This window comes from Salvelinus fontinalis, chromosome 12, assembly GCF_029448725.1.
Source record: "Salvelinus fontinalis isolate EN_2023a chromosome 12, ASM2944872v1, whole genome shotgun sequence".
NCBI classification, from domain to species: domain Eukaryota; kingdom Metazoa; phylum Chordata; class Actinopteri; order Salmoniformes; family Salmonidae; genus Salvelinus; species Salvelinus fontinalis.
Genome location: NC_074676.1, coordinates 14,869,555 through 14,884,178, shown reverse-complemented (window position 1 = coordinate 14,884,178; position 14,624 = coordinate 14,869,555). Strand labels below are relative to the sequence as shown.

Genomic DNA, 14,624 nt, shown 5'->3' with positions numbered 1-14,624 from the left:
GGACTTGGGAGAGGCGAAGGTCGAGATCCGTGCATCTTCCGAAACACAACCCAACCAAGCTGCACTGCTTCTTGACGCAGTGCCCACTCAACCTGGAAGCCAGCTGCACCAATGTGCCGGAGGAAACACAGTGCACTTGGCGTGCACTGCGCCCGGCCCGCCACAGGAGTCGCTAGTGCACGATGGGACAAGGACATTGCCGGCCAAACCCTCCCCTAACTCGGACAACGCTGGGCCAATTGTGCGCCACCCCATGGGTCTCCTGTCGTGGCCGGCTGCAACAGAGCCTGGACTCGAACCCAGAATCTCTAGTGGCACAGCTACTGTAGCACTGCAATGCAGTGCTTTAGACCACAGTGCCACTCGGGAGGCCCATGTATATTCCTCTGTCCAGTGTCTGTGTTCTTTTGCCCATCTTAATCTTTTATTTTTATTGGCCTGTCTGATATGGATTTTTCTTTGCAACTCTGCCTAGAAGGCCAGCATCCCGGAGTCACCTCTTCACTGTTGACGTTGAGACTGGTGTTTTGCAGGTACTATTTAATGAAGCTGCCAGTTGAGGACTTGTGATGCGTCTGTTTCTCAAACTAGAGACTTAATTTGATTTTGGCCTAATTTATTTTACCTTGAATATTTCAGCCCATTTGTGTAGGCTATTAGCCAGACAAAACCCGCTGAGTTCAACAATAAATATTGGCTGAATTTATCTTCAAGCCAATTACCTATTCCTCATTGTTAGGCTATTTGATGTGTAGTCAAATTTGTATAAAAAGTTTATAGGTAACACCCAAATCACTGCTAAAGACGGTATAGCTATAGATAGTACACTCCATAATGAAACAATTCCTAGTAGTTTGAGGGTATCCATGCCTTCTGTCGAGGTTTGTTTTGTTAGTGAATTGACACCTCCTGTCCTATTTTATTAAAGGGAAAATGTTATGGGTGTAAGATGGCACAGGGATGCCATCTGTTGGTAAATGTTCATTACTGCAACTCATGTGTTTTACCGGTGTGCTTGAGATACCCGGATGTATTGTGATGTACGGAACAAGACTGGTTACTCGCATCAATGCCTCTGTCTCGTCATTTAACATTCAAACAGACGGCTCCTGTCATACAGTTTTAGGTAGCCTATACAATACAGCTGTATATTAAAATATATATATATATATATATATTTTAGCTGATTAGTATTCTGTTATATCAAAAATGTATTTGACAATCTGCAATGTTTGAATTTCCAACTTGAATTACTGGCGGGTGGACAGGAGGTTAGGTACTGGCCTGTTATGTAAGATTATGGGCTGGTTTCCCAGACAATCAGTAAGCCTAGTCCTGAACTAAAAAGCATTTTCAGTGGAGAATCGCAGGGTTATTCCACCAATAGAGTGCCTTTTATGTGTGCAATTGTTGAAAAAACACTCAATTGAACAGTTGGATCAAATACTGCACATCTACTGTACAAACTAAGCCATATTAAAATGTTCATCAGTAGTGTGTTTTCATTCAATTAAATGAGTTGTCCTCAATGAATGGCATTTTAAACCACTTGTTTCTATGTGATTGGTGATTACTTTACTTGTCCCTAAGGTTTAAGGTCAACCTTATAACATGAACTGAACTCTTATTTTAATATGGTAAAACTGTTCATGTTTAAATATTTGTTAAAAAGTAACATTGTTAAAATTTAATTGCATTAAATTTCCCTTCCCAATCTTCCATTCCCCTTGCTACAAGGGGAGTTTGGCTGATTTAAGATGAAATTGTCAACCCTGTTACAGTCAACCTTGTCACTTTTATAGTTATTTTTATTTAACCTCTTGAGATGGTAAAACATGTGCTCTTTATAGATGTACTCTTCATGTGCTCTAGGTGAAATAAATACACCACCCAAAAGGCACTCTATATGTAGAATGACCCCTCTATTGAAAGTGCCTTTTAGTCCATGACTAGGCTTTGATTTGGGGCTCCTAAGAAAATCAGAAGCACAGAAAGTTGGTGGTGCCGTAAAAATGGCTGGAGCGGAATATGTGAAATGGTATCATATACATCAAACGCATGGTTTCCATGTGTTGGTGACATTCCATTTACTCCATTTCGGCCATTACTATGAGCCGTTCTCCCCTCAGCAGCCTCCTGTGATCAGAAGGGCATTTCCATTAATTAATAATCTAGACCTCGCTCAAATCTAGACCTCGCTTGAAGCCATTTCCACTGCTTTTTTCATTCTTCCCCTCTAATCAGGGACTGATTTAGATCTGGGACACCAGGTGGGTGCAATTAATGATCAGGTAGAACCGAAAACCAGCAGGCTCCAGACTTCATAGGGTAAGATTTGACTACCCCTGGGCTATAGTACACCATGTCAGGATGGGAAACAGCTTTTGTCTAATTGCTGTCAAAAGTAGTTTATTTTTAGCTAGTCCTAACCCTTTCCTAACCTTTTAGCTCATTATCCAAACATGCTTGGTTAGTTCTCCTAACCTGCTCTTTAAATCAATGTCAATTGAAAGCCACACCCCCACACTTGATTGCTGAATAATTTATAAGCCAGGGCCCATTAACAATGTTCTGTCTGTGCAAGGTGAGTGTCCTGTTGTGGTACGCTTTAGACTGAAGTGTGTAGTACTACCAGGTTGACATAAATGTTTTGTTTGCACTCGTAGTTTACATGCTGACTGTTTCAGTTTTTGGTCAAGTGTCCCATTTTGAATTCACATTCCATTTGTAGCTGCTGAACAATGGTAAGCTGAAGTGTTTCATAACAAAATAAATATATAATGGCCTTTTCAAATGGTACCTCTTGAGCTTTTCTCTGGAGTTATGTTTGCACTAGTATTTATGTAATCTCCTAAAAAATGTGTTATGAGCCCTACTTTCCCTGTAATTGAACCTCAATAGTTGGGCTACAACACGCAGTATAGCAAATTTGAAAATGGTAACTGATATGGATATGACATCCAATTATTTATTGTTGACAGAGGGAGTCCATTCTGTACACATCGGCCAAGCAGGTATCCAGATGGGCAATGCATGTTGGGAGTTGTATTGCCTGGAGCATGGTTTCCATCCAGATTGAAGAATACATGAGTCCAGAACTGCATCCCTGGCTGACTCCTCATTTGGTACCTTCTTCAGTGAGACTGGAGGTGGGAAACATGTTCCCAGGGCTGTCTTCATAGATTTGAAGCCTACAGTTGTGGGTATGGAAGATGTATTTCAATAGCATGATCCACAACATCTGGAATTTTGTGCTGTGTAGTTTTATTTTGTGCCTTTCTGCATGTGTCAATATAATTTATTCTAGATGAGATAAGGAACGGACACTACCATCAGTTGTATCCCCCTGAACAACTCATCAGTGGCAAGGAGGAAGCTGCCAATAACTATGCACGTGGCCATTACACTATTGGAAAGGAGATTGTGGAGTCTGTACTGAACATAATGTGTAAAATGGTGAGTGGCTCTGAATGTCTAATTGCAAGTCCCTGTATGGTGAAATTTGGATAAATGGTTTAATGTGTGAATTTTCTCAGGCAGACCAATGCCCTGGACTACAAGGCTTCCTAATCTTCCATAGTTTTGGGGGTGGTACTGGCTCAGGCTTTGCTTCGCTGTTGATGGAGCGTCTGTCTGTAGATTACGGCAAGAAGTCCAAACTGGAGTTCTCTGTCTACCCTGTGCCCCAGGTGTCTACAGCAGTTGTGGAGCCCTACAACTCCATGCGGACCACACACACCACTCTAGAGCACTCAGATTGCTCTTTCATGATGGATAATGATTGCCATCTTTGACATATGCAAGTGTAATCTTTGTGTGGAGCGTCCAGCTTATACCCATCTGAATTGCCTCATTGCCCAGATTGTCTCCTCAATCACTGCCTCTCTGTGCTTTGATGGTGCACTCAATGTGGACCTGACAGTTTCAGATCAACCTGGTACCTTACCCCCGTATCCACTTCCCCCTGGTCACTTATGCTCCCATCTCAGCAGAAAGGGCCTATCATGAGCAACTCTCTGTTCTTGAGATCACAAGTGCCTGCTTTGAGCCGGCTAACCAGATGGTAAAGTGTGATCCCAGGCTTGGAAAGTACATGGCTTGCTGCTTGCTGTACCGTGGTGATGTGGTGTCCAAAGATGTCAACGCATCCATCGCCCACATCAAGACTTGCAAATCCATTCAATTTGTGGATTGGTGTCCCACAGGATTCAAGGTAGGGATCAACTACCAGCCGCCTACTGTTGTGCCTGGGGGTGATCTGGCCAAGGTGCAGAGGCTTTGAGTCGTCTGGACCACAAGTTTGACCTGATGTATGCCAAGCGGGCCTTTGTGCACTGGTATGTGGGTGGAGGAAGGGGAGTTCTGAGGCCAGAGAGGACATGGCTGCTCTGGAGAATGATTATGAGGCGGTGGGGGTAGACCCTGGTGATGGTTGTGAGGAGGAAGATGAATACTAAATTTGCCTCCAATTCATTTTTATACTTCAGCCCCTTGTCTAATTATAATAACTCCAAGCATTTGAATTCATGCTTTTTTTTAATACATTGGATTTATTTATTGATACATGTATGATGGTTTGGAACTTGTCAGGAGTGGCTGTGTATAATTACAATAAGGTGTCTCAACTTTGGATGGTGTCTCAACTTTGGGGGTGGTAGGCTAATTTGCATACTAAAAGAAGATTAGCAATTGACATGACAACAAGAATTGTTGGTACATCTGCAAGTAACATTTTGTGTGCATTGACTGCACCTGACTGTATTTAAGCCAAATGGTGTATCTAAACTGTAAATGGGGAGGATCAACTTCATATCTGACTAGTGTAAATCAAGCATTGTTGTCAATGGGAACACAACCTGCACATGTGTAACTGATGTGAAATGGCTAGATAGTTAGCGGTGGTGTGCGCTAATAGCCTTTCAAACGGTGACATCACTCTCTTTGAGACCTTGAAGTACTGGTTCCCCTTGCTCTGTAAGGGTCGATGGGTAACGATGCTTCGTGGGTGTCAGTTGTTGATGTGTGCAGAGGGTCCCTGGTTCGCGCCCGGGTCGAGGGGACGGACTAAAGTTAAACTGTTACACATGGAGTAGGTGTTACATTGTCCAATATTTGACTGATTAACATTATTTGAGATGTGGCGTCTGAAGTGTCAGTATAATAACCGATACATTTCCCAGTTCTTTGTAGAGATGCATAAATAAGCATAACCTTTCTCAAAGACCAATAAAATGTATGGCTAATAGGCCTATGGTGGAAAATTGTGCCACCAGACTGAGTGTCAAATTTTGTCACATATGCTTTTCGCAGCTCTTGATGGTGTAGCGAAATGCTTGTCATGACACGATGTAGTAAACTGTCAACCAGAATAAGGGTTGAATCAAGGATCGCAATAGTCAACGTCTCCTGGAAACCCAGACACTGGGTTACACCAGCCTTCTATGTAAAGTCTTGTTCCTAATTTTCTTGAGCTGAAAAAAGATCCCAGAAATATTCCATATGCACAAAAATACATCTCCAATTGTGCACACATTTGTTTACATCCCGGTTAGTGAGCATTTCTCCTTTGCCAAGATAATCCATCTGACAGGTGTGGCATGTCAAGTAGCTGATTAAACAGCATGATCATTACACAGGTGCACCTTGTGCTGGGGACAAAAGGCCACTCTACAATGTGCAGTTTTGTCACACAAAACAATGCCACAGATGTCTCAAGTTTTGTGGGTGCGTGCAATTGACATGCTGACTGCAGGAATGTCCAACACAGCTGTTGCCAGATAATTGATTGTTAATTTCTCTACCATAAACTGCCTCCAATGTAATTTTAGGGAATTTGGCAGAACATCCAACCGGCCTCACAACCGTAGACCACATGTAACCACGGCAGCCCAGGGGCCAGATTCACAAAACTTTATTTACGAAAAAACGCAAGAAGTTTCTTAAGGAAAAAAATAGGAAGTTCATAAGAGTTCGTAAATGCAATTCCTCAAAATGTTCATAGGAATTCGTAGTTTTCTTAGGAACGTCGTCAAAATCTTATGTGGCATTGACATTAGTGACGTGCTTGAAACCAATAAAAAAAAAAGCCTGTGACAGGGATGATCGGCTTTGGTTATTTCATTATTTTTCACATATTATAGCCATCAGACTAGCTATATCAAAAATGGATAACCAAGAAAAAAGATTGAAGTGATGGTGAAGGAAATAGCAGCCAGGAAAAGGTTGCTGTTGGGGAGATTTGATAACTGCGGGGTCACTGAAGAGACCAAAAAGAAAGGATGGGCGAGAGTGGCCAAGTCTGTCTGCCGTCGGGGGTATGGCAAGGGACAGTGACACCGTAAAAAAGAAGTGGTCCGACATCAAGTAGGCTGCTAAGAAGGGTGCTGAGAGACCATTAATGTGGACCAGCTGGAGGAGAAGGTGTCGTCCATCATAGAGATGGTGACGAGATAGCGCTAGCTATTTAACACTTTTAGAATTTTGTAATATATTACTAATTACTAGTATAATGCGTGTTTAATTTCTATTCTTGCTGTATTTAAATATCCGGTAGCCAACTGCGTCTGTGGCGCAAGAAATGTATCCATTCATCTCAAGACAAGAGTTTAGCTATCCTAAAGTTAAGTACATTTCCAAGAAGAAATCCTGAAGGATTATTTTCAAGAATCCCACTTAACTTTTTTCTTCGGAAGAAATTTAGGTAAAACATTTCCAACAACTTTATTGAGGAATAGCAACTTTGGAAAAAATGGCAGTTAAGAATAAATGTATTCTTAAGAAGGTTTTGTGAATCCAGCCCCAGGACCTCCACATCCGGCTTCTTTACCTGCGGGATCGTCTAAGAAAGGGTACTGAGGAGTATTTTTTGTTTCTAATAACGCCCTTTTGTGTGGAAGAAACGCATTCTGATTGGCTGGGCCTGGGACCCCAGTGGGTGGGGGCGCCCACCCATGGCTGCTCCCCTGTCCAGTCATGTGCAATCCATAGATTAGGGCCTAATGAATTTATTTAAATTGACTGATTTCCTTCTATGAAGTGTAACTCATTAAAATGTTGCGTTTGTATTGTTGTTCAGTATAAATGCAGATATTGTCACCTTTCTGGCTGGGGGTGGAAACAAAGCTTGTAGTTTACTGGCTAATGCCTGGCTACTGTTACTCTCAAAAGAAAAGTTGCTGATGGCAGCTGGGTAGCCGCGGTGTCAGAGTCAGAGATAACAGACACACAAACAGCAAGGTACGTTGTAAATTGGCTAACATAACGCTAGCTATATTATTTAGCTAAAACAATCATATCGATTTATGTAAACTCCAACTATTTTGTGTTATTACACAATTTAAATAGAAAGGCATTTTGCGCTACATTAAGTCATCTCCAACTACCAAATTATCGTTAGTTAGCTAACTAGTGTTCTAATTATCTAGTAGCTAGCTAACGTTAGCTAGCCATGCAGCTTCAGTCGAGATGAGTGACTTAGCTAGCTAAAAGTTGGTTGTTGTTTTTCGCCCTTGCGCTCCTAAAGAAAAGTGTTTCACATAGCAAGTGGAGTTTAAAATCGAAGTGAATGAGAGAGTATATTTTGCTAAAACATGTTCCTAATTTAGTTAACAGTATATGCTAGTGGTTGCTATTTTAGCTACACAGCTAGTTGCCAAATGTCAACTCAGTTGGACTGGGTAGCCTGTTGCCACGTCGTCACTCAGTAATCCATAACGTAGATAACTCGGAACAATTTTAAATTGAACATATTTTGTATGTTTATCATGGGCACAGCTATTTTAACTAGCTAGCTGACGTTAGTACTATAAGTTTGATATTTAGCTAATATAACTAAATTAACTCTAACTCCACACCTTCAACTTCAAGAACCATATCAATTGATTTTCCACAAATTGGGTCGACTGACTCTAGATTAATGACCGCATGGCTATCTGACGTTATATGCCTACTGGGTGGACATATAAACTGTTTTCGGTTGTCGCTTACTGAATACAATTGACAATCAAACCCTTTTATTGTGTAATGAATGTACTTTAGCCAGCACGTAAGTATGTGTTGGTCCATTTCTAATTTCCATTCTAGTACTTTGCCTAAGGATAGTCTAATAAAATATTTTACACAATGATGTATCTGTGAGTGTGCAATGCGGGGACATGGAGAGCAAAGTTTGCTTATAGACTAAGGTAGACTAGCATAGTTTACTGTAGTGTTAGCCAGAAGATTCAACCCACTTGCTTACAGCTAAGCAAGTACTAGGGTAGGACAGCCTTCCTGTGTAGATTAAAGGTGTGTCTGTAAATCAAATTTTATGGGTCACATACACACATTTACCAGATGTTATTGCGGGTGTAGTGAAATGCTTCTCAAATTTAAACTGGAGTGCCAGAGAGGCGTTCTTAATTCAGAGCGTTGTCAGACTGTTTGTAAATTCTGGCCTATCTGAGTGCTCTGACCTCGCATCAATCAAGCACCCAAGCTAACGTTGGTCAACTTGCTAGCTACTTCCTGACCCAAATTAGAGAATATCTCACTCTGACCATTTTACTCGCCTTAGCGGAGCTGGTTAGGCTGTTTTCATGTTATCCAGAGTGTTGGTGACTAACTGTGCTGTTTGCATCAATTTAATTATGCTTTTTTTGCCAACGTTTACTGACACTGGCCATATTCAACGGGTGTTGAGGGTTCGTAAATTCGTCAGTTATTCTGCACTCTGGTACATTCAGACGAGAGTGCTCTGAAATTTGTGTAGCCAGGGTGAATTTTACGAAAGCACCCCAAGACAATGCGGAGCCAGCACGAGATATGGCTCGGAAAGCGTACCTCAATCCACGGATGAGAAATGCATTGTACTCTGAATTGGCCCATTATCCCAACTGTTATACAGAGAAGATTGCTAATTTCTGGAAAAAACTATTTAGTCCTCATGCTAGGTGGCAGAAGCTGCAGCAGCAATTTTGGAATGGCATTGTCAGCCAATCAGCTCCTTTGTTGTTCAGTGCGACATGTCATTCCATAATGGCTGCTGTGGCTACTGCTAGCTAGCATGAAGATGAAAAGGGCAGTTTACTTAACTAGCAGTTCAGTATTCTCGGTGTAAAAGTTGGGATAATGGGACAGTTCTGAGTACACCCCATTTCCCATCACTGGATTGAGGTACGTTCTCCAAGCCACGTCTCACACCTGCTCCGCATTGTTTTATTAATCTACACAGGAAAGCTGTCCGACCATAGTGCAGCTGTAGGCAAGCTGGTCGGATCTGCTGGCTACTGTAGTGTGAAGTTCAGTTTGATGCCATTTTTACTGCCACATAGGCCTATAATAGGCTACATGCACGTAGCTGGGCTGTTGAGCAGCACATGCATTTCAACATTGTAATTAGGCTTATGAGAATGTTCAAAGGCCCTCAGCAAGCATATAATGGTCATGTTGACTGTTCAAGACTTTTCTACTAAGAATAAAGGCTGACATGTCTTTGCATTAGTATCATATCAAAATCACACCTTTTTGTGTGTGTATAGTAGTGCCCCTTGGAGACGGTATACCCCAAAAAGTGGACTTCTAAATATTGGCGAAATAGAGGATGCACCAATATCCATCACATCCACAACCGTTATGGATATCATACCGCTAAACGTGAGAGGATACTGACAATGGAAAGAGAAACCTATTATAAACAAAATAAAACCTTGATGAAAGTTATCATTACAGAGCAAGTTGATCCGATGTAGCCTAAGGTGCATGTTTTACAAAAACTTTTCCTACACTATGGATGTTACATTGCCGCGGCAAGTCATAACTGATGCAGTTATGACTTGCCACTCTGGTCTTGAAAGGTTTTTGTTGAGCCTACTTTGCAGGTGGTGCAGTCCGTCAGGCAAAAAAAACAGCAATGCTTGAGTGAAATCAATTTAATCAGTTCTTAATCAGAAATTCAGTTCTTTAATTTTTTTATCTTGTTGAGTTGAACATAGCTGAGACAGCCAGGGGGAAAACAGATGATTAGGCTGTCTCAATCAGGCCCAGTATTCCTTCACTGAGTGTTCTAACTCTGCTTATCCTGCGCTTCAACAGTAAACAGGGACTGCATTGTTTGGTGGTGTTAGAAGCAGGCAGCACACCCATGAAGTCAGACTGAGGAATGGTTAGGCCTATGAGCAATCATTCTCCATCTTGTTTTTCAAGAACTAGCCATTCTAACTGCCAGACGGAAAATGTTTCTCTACAGTCCTTCAGAGACTGGTGCCTCATTTGGGAATACTGAAGAGATAATATTGAGGAATTGGTTGACTACCTGTTTTCTCTCTTGCCTAGAGGGAAGATGAGTCAACGTGAGCAGCAGGATGAAGTCCCAGCATACCTCAAAGATGAGCCTTCAGCAGGTCAGTTCAGTCTCCTTAGTGGCCACTCACATGCTGATGAACATTGAATGGACATAGATTTTTTTTAAATGTACACTGACACTCAGTAATGTAAAGGGGATACTTAGTCAGTTGCACAACTGAATGCATTCAACCAAAATGTGTCTTCCGCATTTACCCCAACCCCTCTGAATCAGAGAGGTGTGGGGGACTGCCTTAATTGACGTCCACATCATCGGCGTCAGATTTTAATTTCCGCACAAATTAGAAGTAAGGATCTCTGTCTGAAGTGTTTTCTATTTGTGTACCACTAGGTGGCATTACCGTTCCATCTTCTACACTGTTAGTGGTTCTACAGTTTCTGTCTAGCCCACCACACACGGATTATTTTGTCATTCAAAGCAATGAGGGCTATTGAGGGCCGTCATTACTATTTTTAGTTTTAGCTTTCTACTGGGGCTATTACTGTATAATTTGGTCATAATGGCCAATTCTAAGCAGAAGTCATGGTTTGACACAAACTTTCATCATTCTGTGCAGTATGGAACGGAGAACATTTACCATAAGCTGGGGAAGTTACTTTGTGTTCCTCTGCTTAACTTCTCTCAACACTAACACCCTATTGTCTCTCATCAGACGGCAACAAGGATCACCCCGCACCCCAGCCAGGCATGTTCTCCAGAGTGACCGGCGGCCTCTTCAGTGTCACTAAAGGTGCCGTGGGAGCCACTGTGGGTGGGGTGGCCTGGATAGGAGGGAAGAGCTTCGACCTGACCAAGACTGCTGTCACCTCGGTGGCCGCTGTACCCGGCATCGGGGTGGGGCTGGTGAAAGGAGGGGTGTGTGCTGTAGCAGGAGGCGTGTCCGCAGTAGGCTCAGCGGTAGCCAGTAAAGTTCCTATTGGAGGGGGCAAGAAAAAGGACAAGTCTGATTGAGGAGGGGCGGAAGACAGTGCCATTTTGGGTATCGTGCATGTCGTGTCTGATCCGCCTACAGTCTGGAGGGCTACGGAGGAATCCAACAATGTCGTGTGTATTCACTTTTCATGGAGGGCTCGACACTGATTCACGAGTGTCTATGGACCACTCCCATATTATGTGGCCTGGCCACTGAGGGCGAGATTAAATACGGGGTTTTCTGTTTAGCAGTGCAGGGGCCACCCCACCCATCTTTGTCTGTAATATAAAGCAGTGCCTCAAACTGTTGAAATATGAAATGACTGACTGAATGTTGTATTTACTGTAGATCGAAGCCAACCAAGAAAACATTAGGCCTATTTTATTGCGTAATATTTGTTCCATCTCTCGGCCACTGTTGAATAAACATGCCGTGAAGATTTTTACCATGTTTAGGCGCTGTTCATGTTCATTGCTGTGTTTGTTGAAAACTTGAACGTCACCTGGCAGTCAGACAATCAGTGATCAATGACTAGCCCGGCACCTCTGGCAGAAAATAAAGAGGAGCTCATGGGGGGGGGGGGTTTACCACCGTGATCCCCGGGCTGTGGCGGGGTTCAGATTGAAGAAGCCAGCACCGGGCTGTTCCAACAACCGAGGCAGCGCCTTGTAGCAAAAAGCGTCGGTAATGGCGGGGAGTTGATGGCTCCACTCCATCTCTTTGATTGATTCTGTTTCTGAGATTACTGACTCTGCCTCTGGGGCCCAGCAGCCCAGCTTTGGTGCCCTCTCCCACAACAACACTCATCACTCTCCCTCTGCTCCCTGAGAATTACCGTGGCACTCTGGGATTTTAATGCTGCCTGCCAGGGCTATGGGGGACTAAACACTCTGCTCAGGAAGTCAATGTTCCTGGCTAGATGTTTATGCTTGTGGAAATTGTTTTCATTTTTCCCCTTCTGCTGTTAAGTATATGATTTGAATCTCAAACTCCCCGTTCCAGATGTGATGGGGATTTTTTTTTCATTCTGGGGGGATTTCTTTTTTCATCCACCAGGGAAATTCTCTAAAGGGGACATTTTCCATTAAAATGTTTCTTCTGAGAGTTCTCTCTGGTGCGAGTAATGTACTCATGTTTTTCAAGGACAGAGTAGTTTTAGGATGCGTTTACCCTTTAATGGTATGGAATGAATGTTTTCACTGATGCTGCGCTGAATCACAGAGCTCTGTCACTGCCCTTTCTCTCGCTTTCTTTTGTTCTTTCACTTTACAACAAGGTGCCTTATTCCAACACGATAGCCTGAACTACTTGTAGTCCACATACACTGCGTGTACAATACATTAAGGACACCTGCTCTTTCCTTGACATAGCTTTCACCTGGTCAGTCTGATCCCTTATTGATGTCACCTGTAAAATCCACTTCAATCAATGTAGAGGAAGGGGAGGAGACGGGTTAAAGAAATATTTTTTTTAAAGCCATGAGACAATTGAGACTTGGATAGTATGTGTGTGCCACTCAGAGGGTGAATGGGCAAGACAAGATTTAGGTGCCTTTGAACAGGATATGGTAGTAGGTGCAAGGTGTACCGGTTTGTCAAGAAATGCAAAGGACATCCAGCCAACTTGACACACCTGTGGGAAGCATTAGAGTCAACATGGGCCTGCATCCCTGTAGAACACTTTCGACACCTTGTAGTGTCCATGCCCCTATGAGGTTGTTTTTAGGGCAAAGGGGGGTGTGCAACTCAATATTAGGAAGGTGTCCTTAATGTTTTGTCTACACAGTGTATTGTATTACTGGCAACAACAAAAAAAACTAGGCTATTTTAGCGTTATACATTTTTGAATACATTCAAGGCGTTGCCTTATGTTATAGGTATTAGAAATACAATGTATTCATATTTTTCATATAGTGCTCTATCAAAGGATTTCACTATTAATCAGTGGATTCTTTAAAAGTGGAGTGCACTGTGCCACAAAACATTGGTGTGTAGGCTACACCTTTAACGTGGATATTTATTTTGTTCAGGATTTGTCTCCTTCAAAAATCGCCTTTCCAGTTTTCACCGCAATATTTCATGAACCTTTCGTTCATTCCACGCGTTGACTGCTGGATACAGGAGTTAAGGCTGAGGGATTTAAGGCTGATCCTTCTACAATTTAAGGGATTTCTTATTGGGTGTCCTGTCAATGTGCTGAAGGTGGAATTGAACTCGTATTTCAATATCATTTTTATAATAAATAAATCAGCCTTTTTCATCAGATCTATCGTTTTGCTTGTTTGTCATTAAAAGTTTGACGACGTGAATAAGAACTAGGCTACTCAATTGTGGTTCCTATTTGTTTGGCTAGTCAGCACTGCAGAGATGACTTTCAGTAGCCTCCTCTAGCGCCTTACTCCTCCATTCACTAATCTAAAAGGTGTGTGTTTAGCCAATACAGCAGTGGGCCCACCTAGCCTGCAAATAAGATCATGCCTAAATTGGTAGTAGTGCCACCTTTCCCTGATAACAGCTATCCAATCCTTTCAAGCAGGCTACAAATTACAGGGGGGCTGGGTGCTCAACTTCCTTGAATGAGGCATTAGCTCTCCTACATGCAATAAAAGTAACATTTTGGCTGAGGCCTCCTACATAATACTAATTGAACCATTCTTTGTTTAAAATGCAGTGGTACATATGTTTTATATTGGTAAATATGAAAATAATGATTTAAACAGTTTATTATGTGGCTGCATGAAGTCTTGCTGTCCACGAATGGTACTGTAGAATTCTATAGCAGCACTGTTCACTCAGTAGTGCTGAATTTCGGCCTCAGCTGAGCTTTTAAACGCATAGATTTTCCTTTGTACTTACTAATTTTTACAATTTGTTGGCCTTGCATCTTGATAAATTGCCTAATATTCCAATGTATTAGATTTCTCCTTTGACGAAAGCAAACGATGATAAATCAATCAGCTGTTTAGAGTGCTCATTGTTTTTCAGGTGTATTGGTGTTCTCCGTGCCGTCCGCGGCCACAAATGTATTTATATAGCCCTTACATCAGCTGATATCTCAAAGTGCTGTACAGAAACCCAGCCTAAAACCCCAAACAGCAAGCAATGCAGGTGTAGAAGCACGGTGGCTATGAAAAACTCCCTAGACATGCCAGAACCTAGGACGAAACCTAGAGAGGAACCAGGCTATGAGGGGTGGCCAGTCCTCTTCTGGCTGTGCCGGGTGGAGATTATAACAGAACATGGCCAAGATGTTCAAACGTTCATAAATGACCAGCATGGTCAAATAATAATCACAGTAGTTGTCGAGGGTGCAGCAAGTCAGCCCCTCAGGAGTAAATGTCAGTTGGCTCTTCATAGCCGACCATTAAGA

At 42.4% G+C, this 14,624-nt stretch overlaps 1 protein-coding gene and 1 long non-coding RNA gene across 2 annotated transcripts; both read left to right on the top strand.

The window, feature by feature from the left end:
- The first annotated feature begins 2,986 nt into the window (after window positions 1–2,986).
- On the top strand, window positions 2,987–5,267 carry LOC129866502 (uncharacterized). The gene is made up of 3 exons (XR_008761490.1): window positions 2,987–3,203; window positions 3,308–3,456; window positions 3,537–5,267. It is a non-coding gene; the product is annotated as an uncharacterized LOC129866502 (long non-coding RNA).
- Window positions 5,268–7,025: 1,758 nt separating this feature from the next.
- Window positions 7,026–13,519, top strand: tmem263 (transmembrane protein 263). The gene is made up of 3 exons (XM_055939843.1): window positions 7,026–7,236; window positions 10,312–10,379; window positions 10,995–13,519. The coding sequence occupies exons 2-3, from the start codon at window positions 10,319–10,321 to the stop codon at window positions 11,291–11,293; spliced, it is 360 nt and encodes a 119-aa protein (XP_055795818.1). The 5' UTR covers window positions 7,026–7,236; window positions 10,312–10,318; the 3' UTR covers window positions 11,294–13,519.
- The last annotated feature ends 1,105 nt before the right edge of the window (window positions 13,520–14,624 follow it).

Excerpts from the sequence above, each read along its gene's own strand:
- tmem263 (XM_055939843.1), top strand. The coding sequence starts at position 10,319 with ATGAGTCAACGTGAGCAGCAGGATGAAGTCCCAGCATACCTCAAAGAT. Across the intron at positions 10,380-10,994 it reads CAAAGATGAGCCTTCAGCAG|ACGGCAACAAGGATCACCCC; the intron begins GTCAGTTCAGTC and ends GTCTCTCATCAG.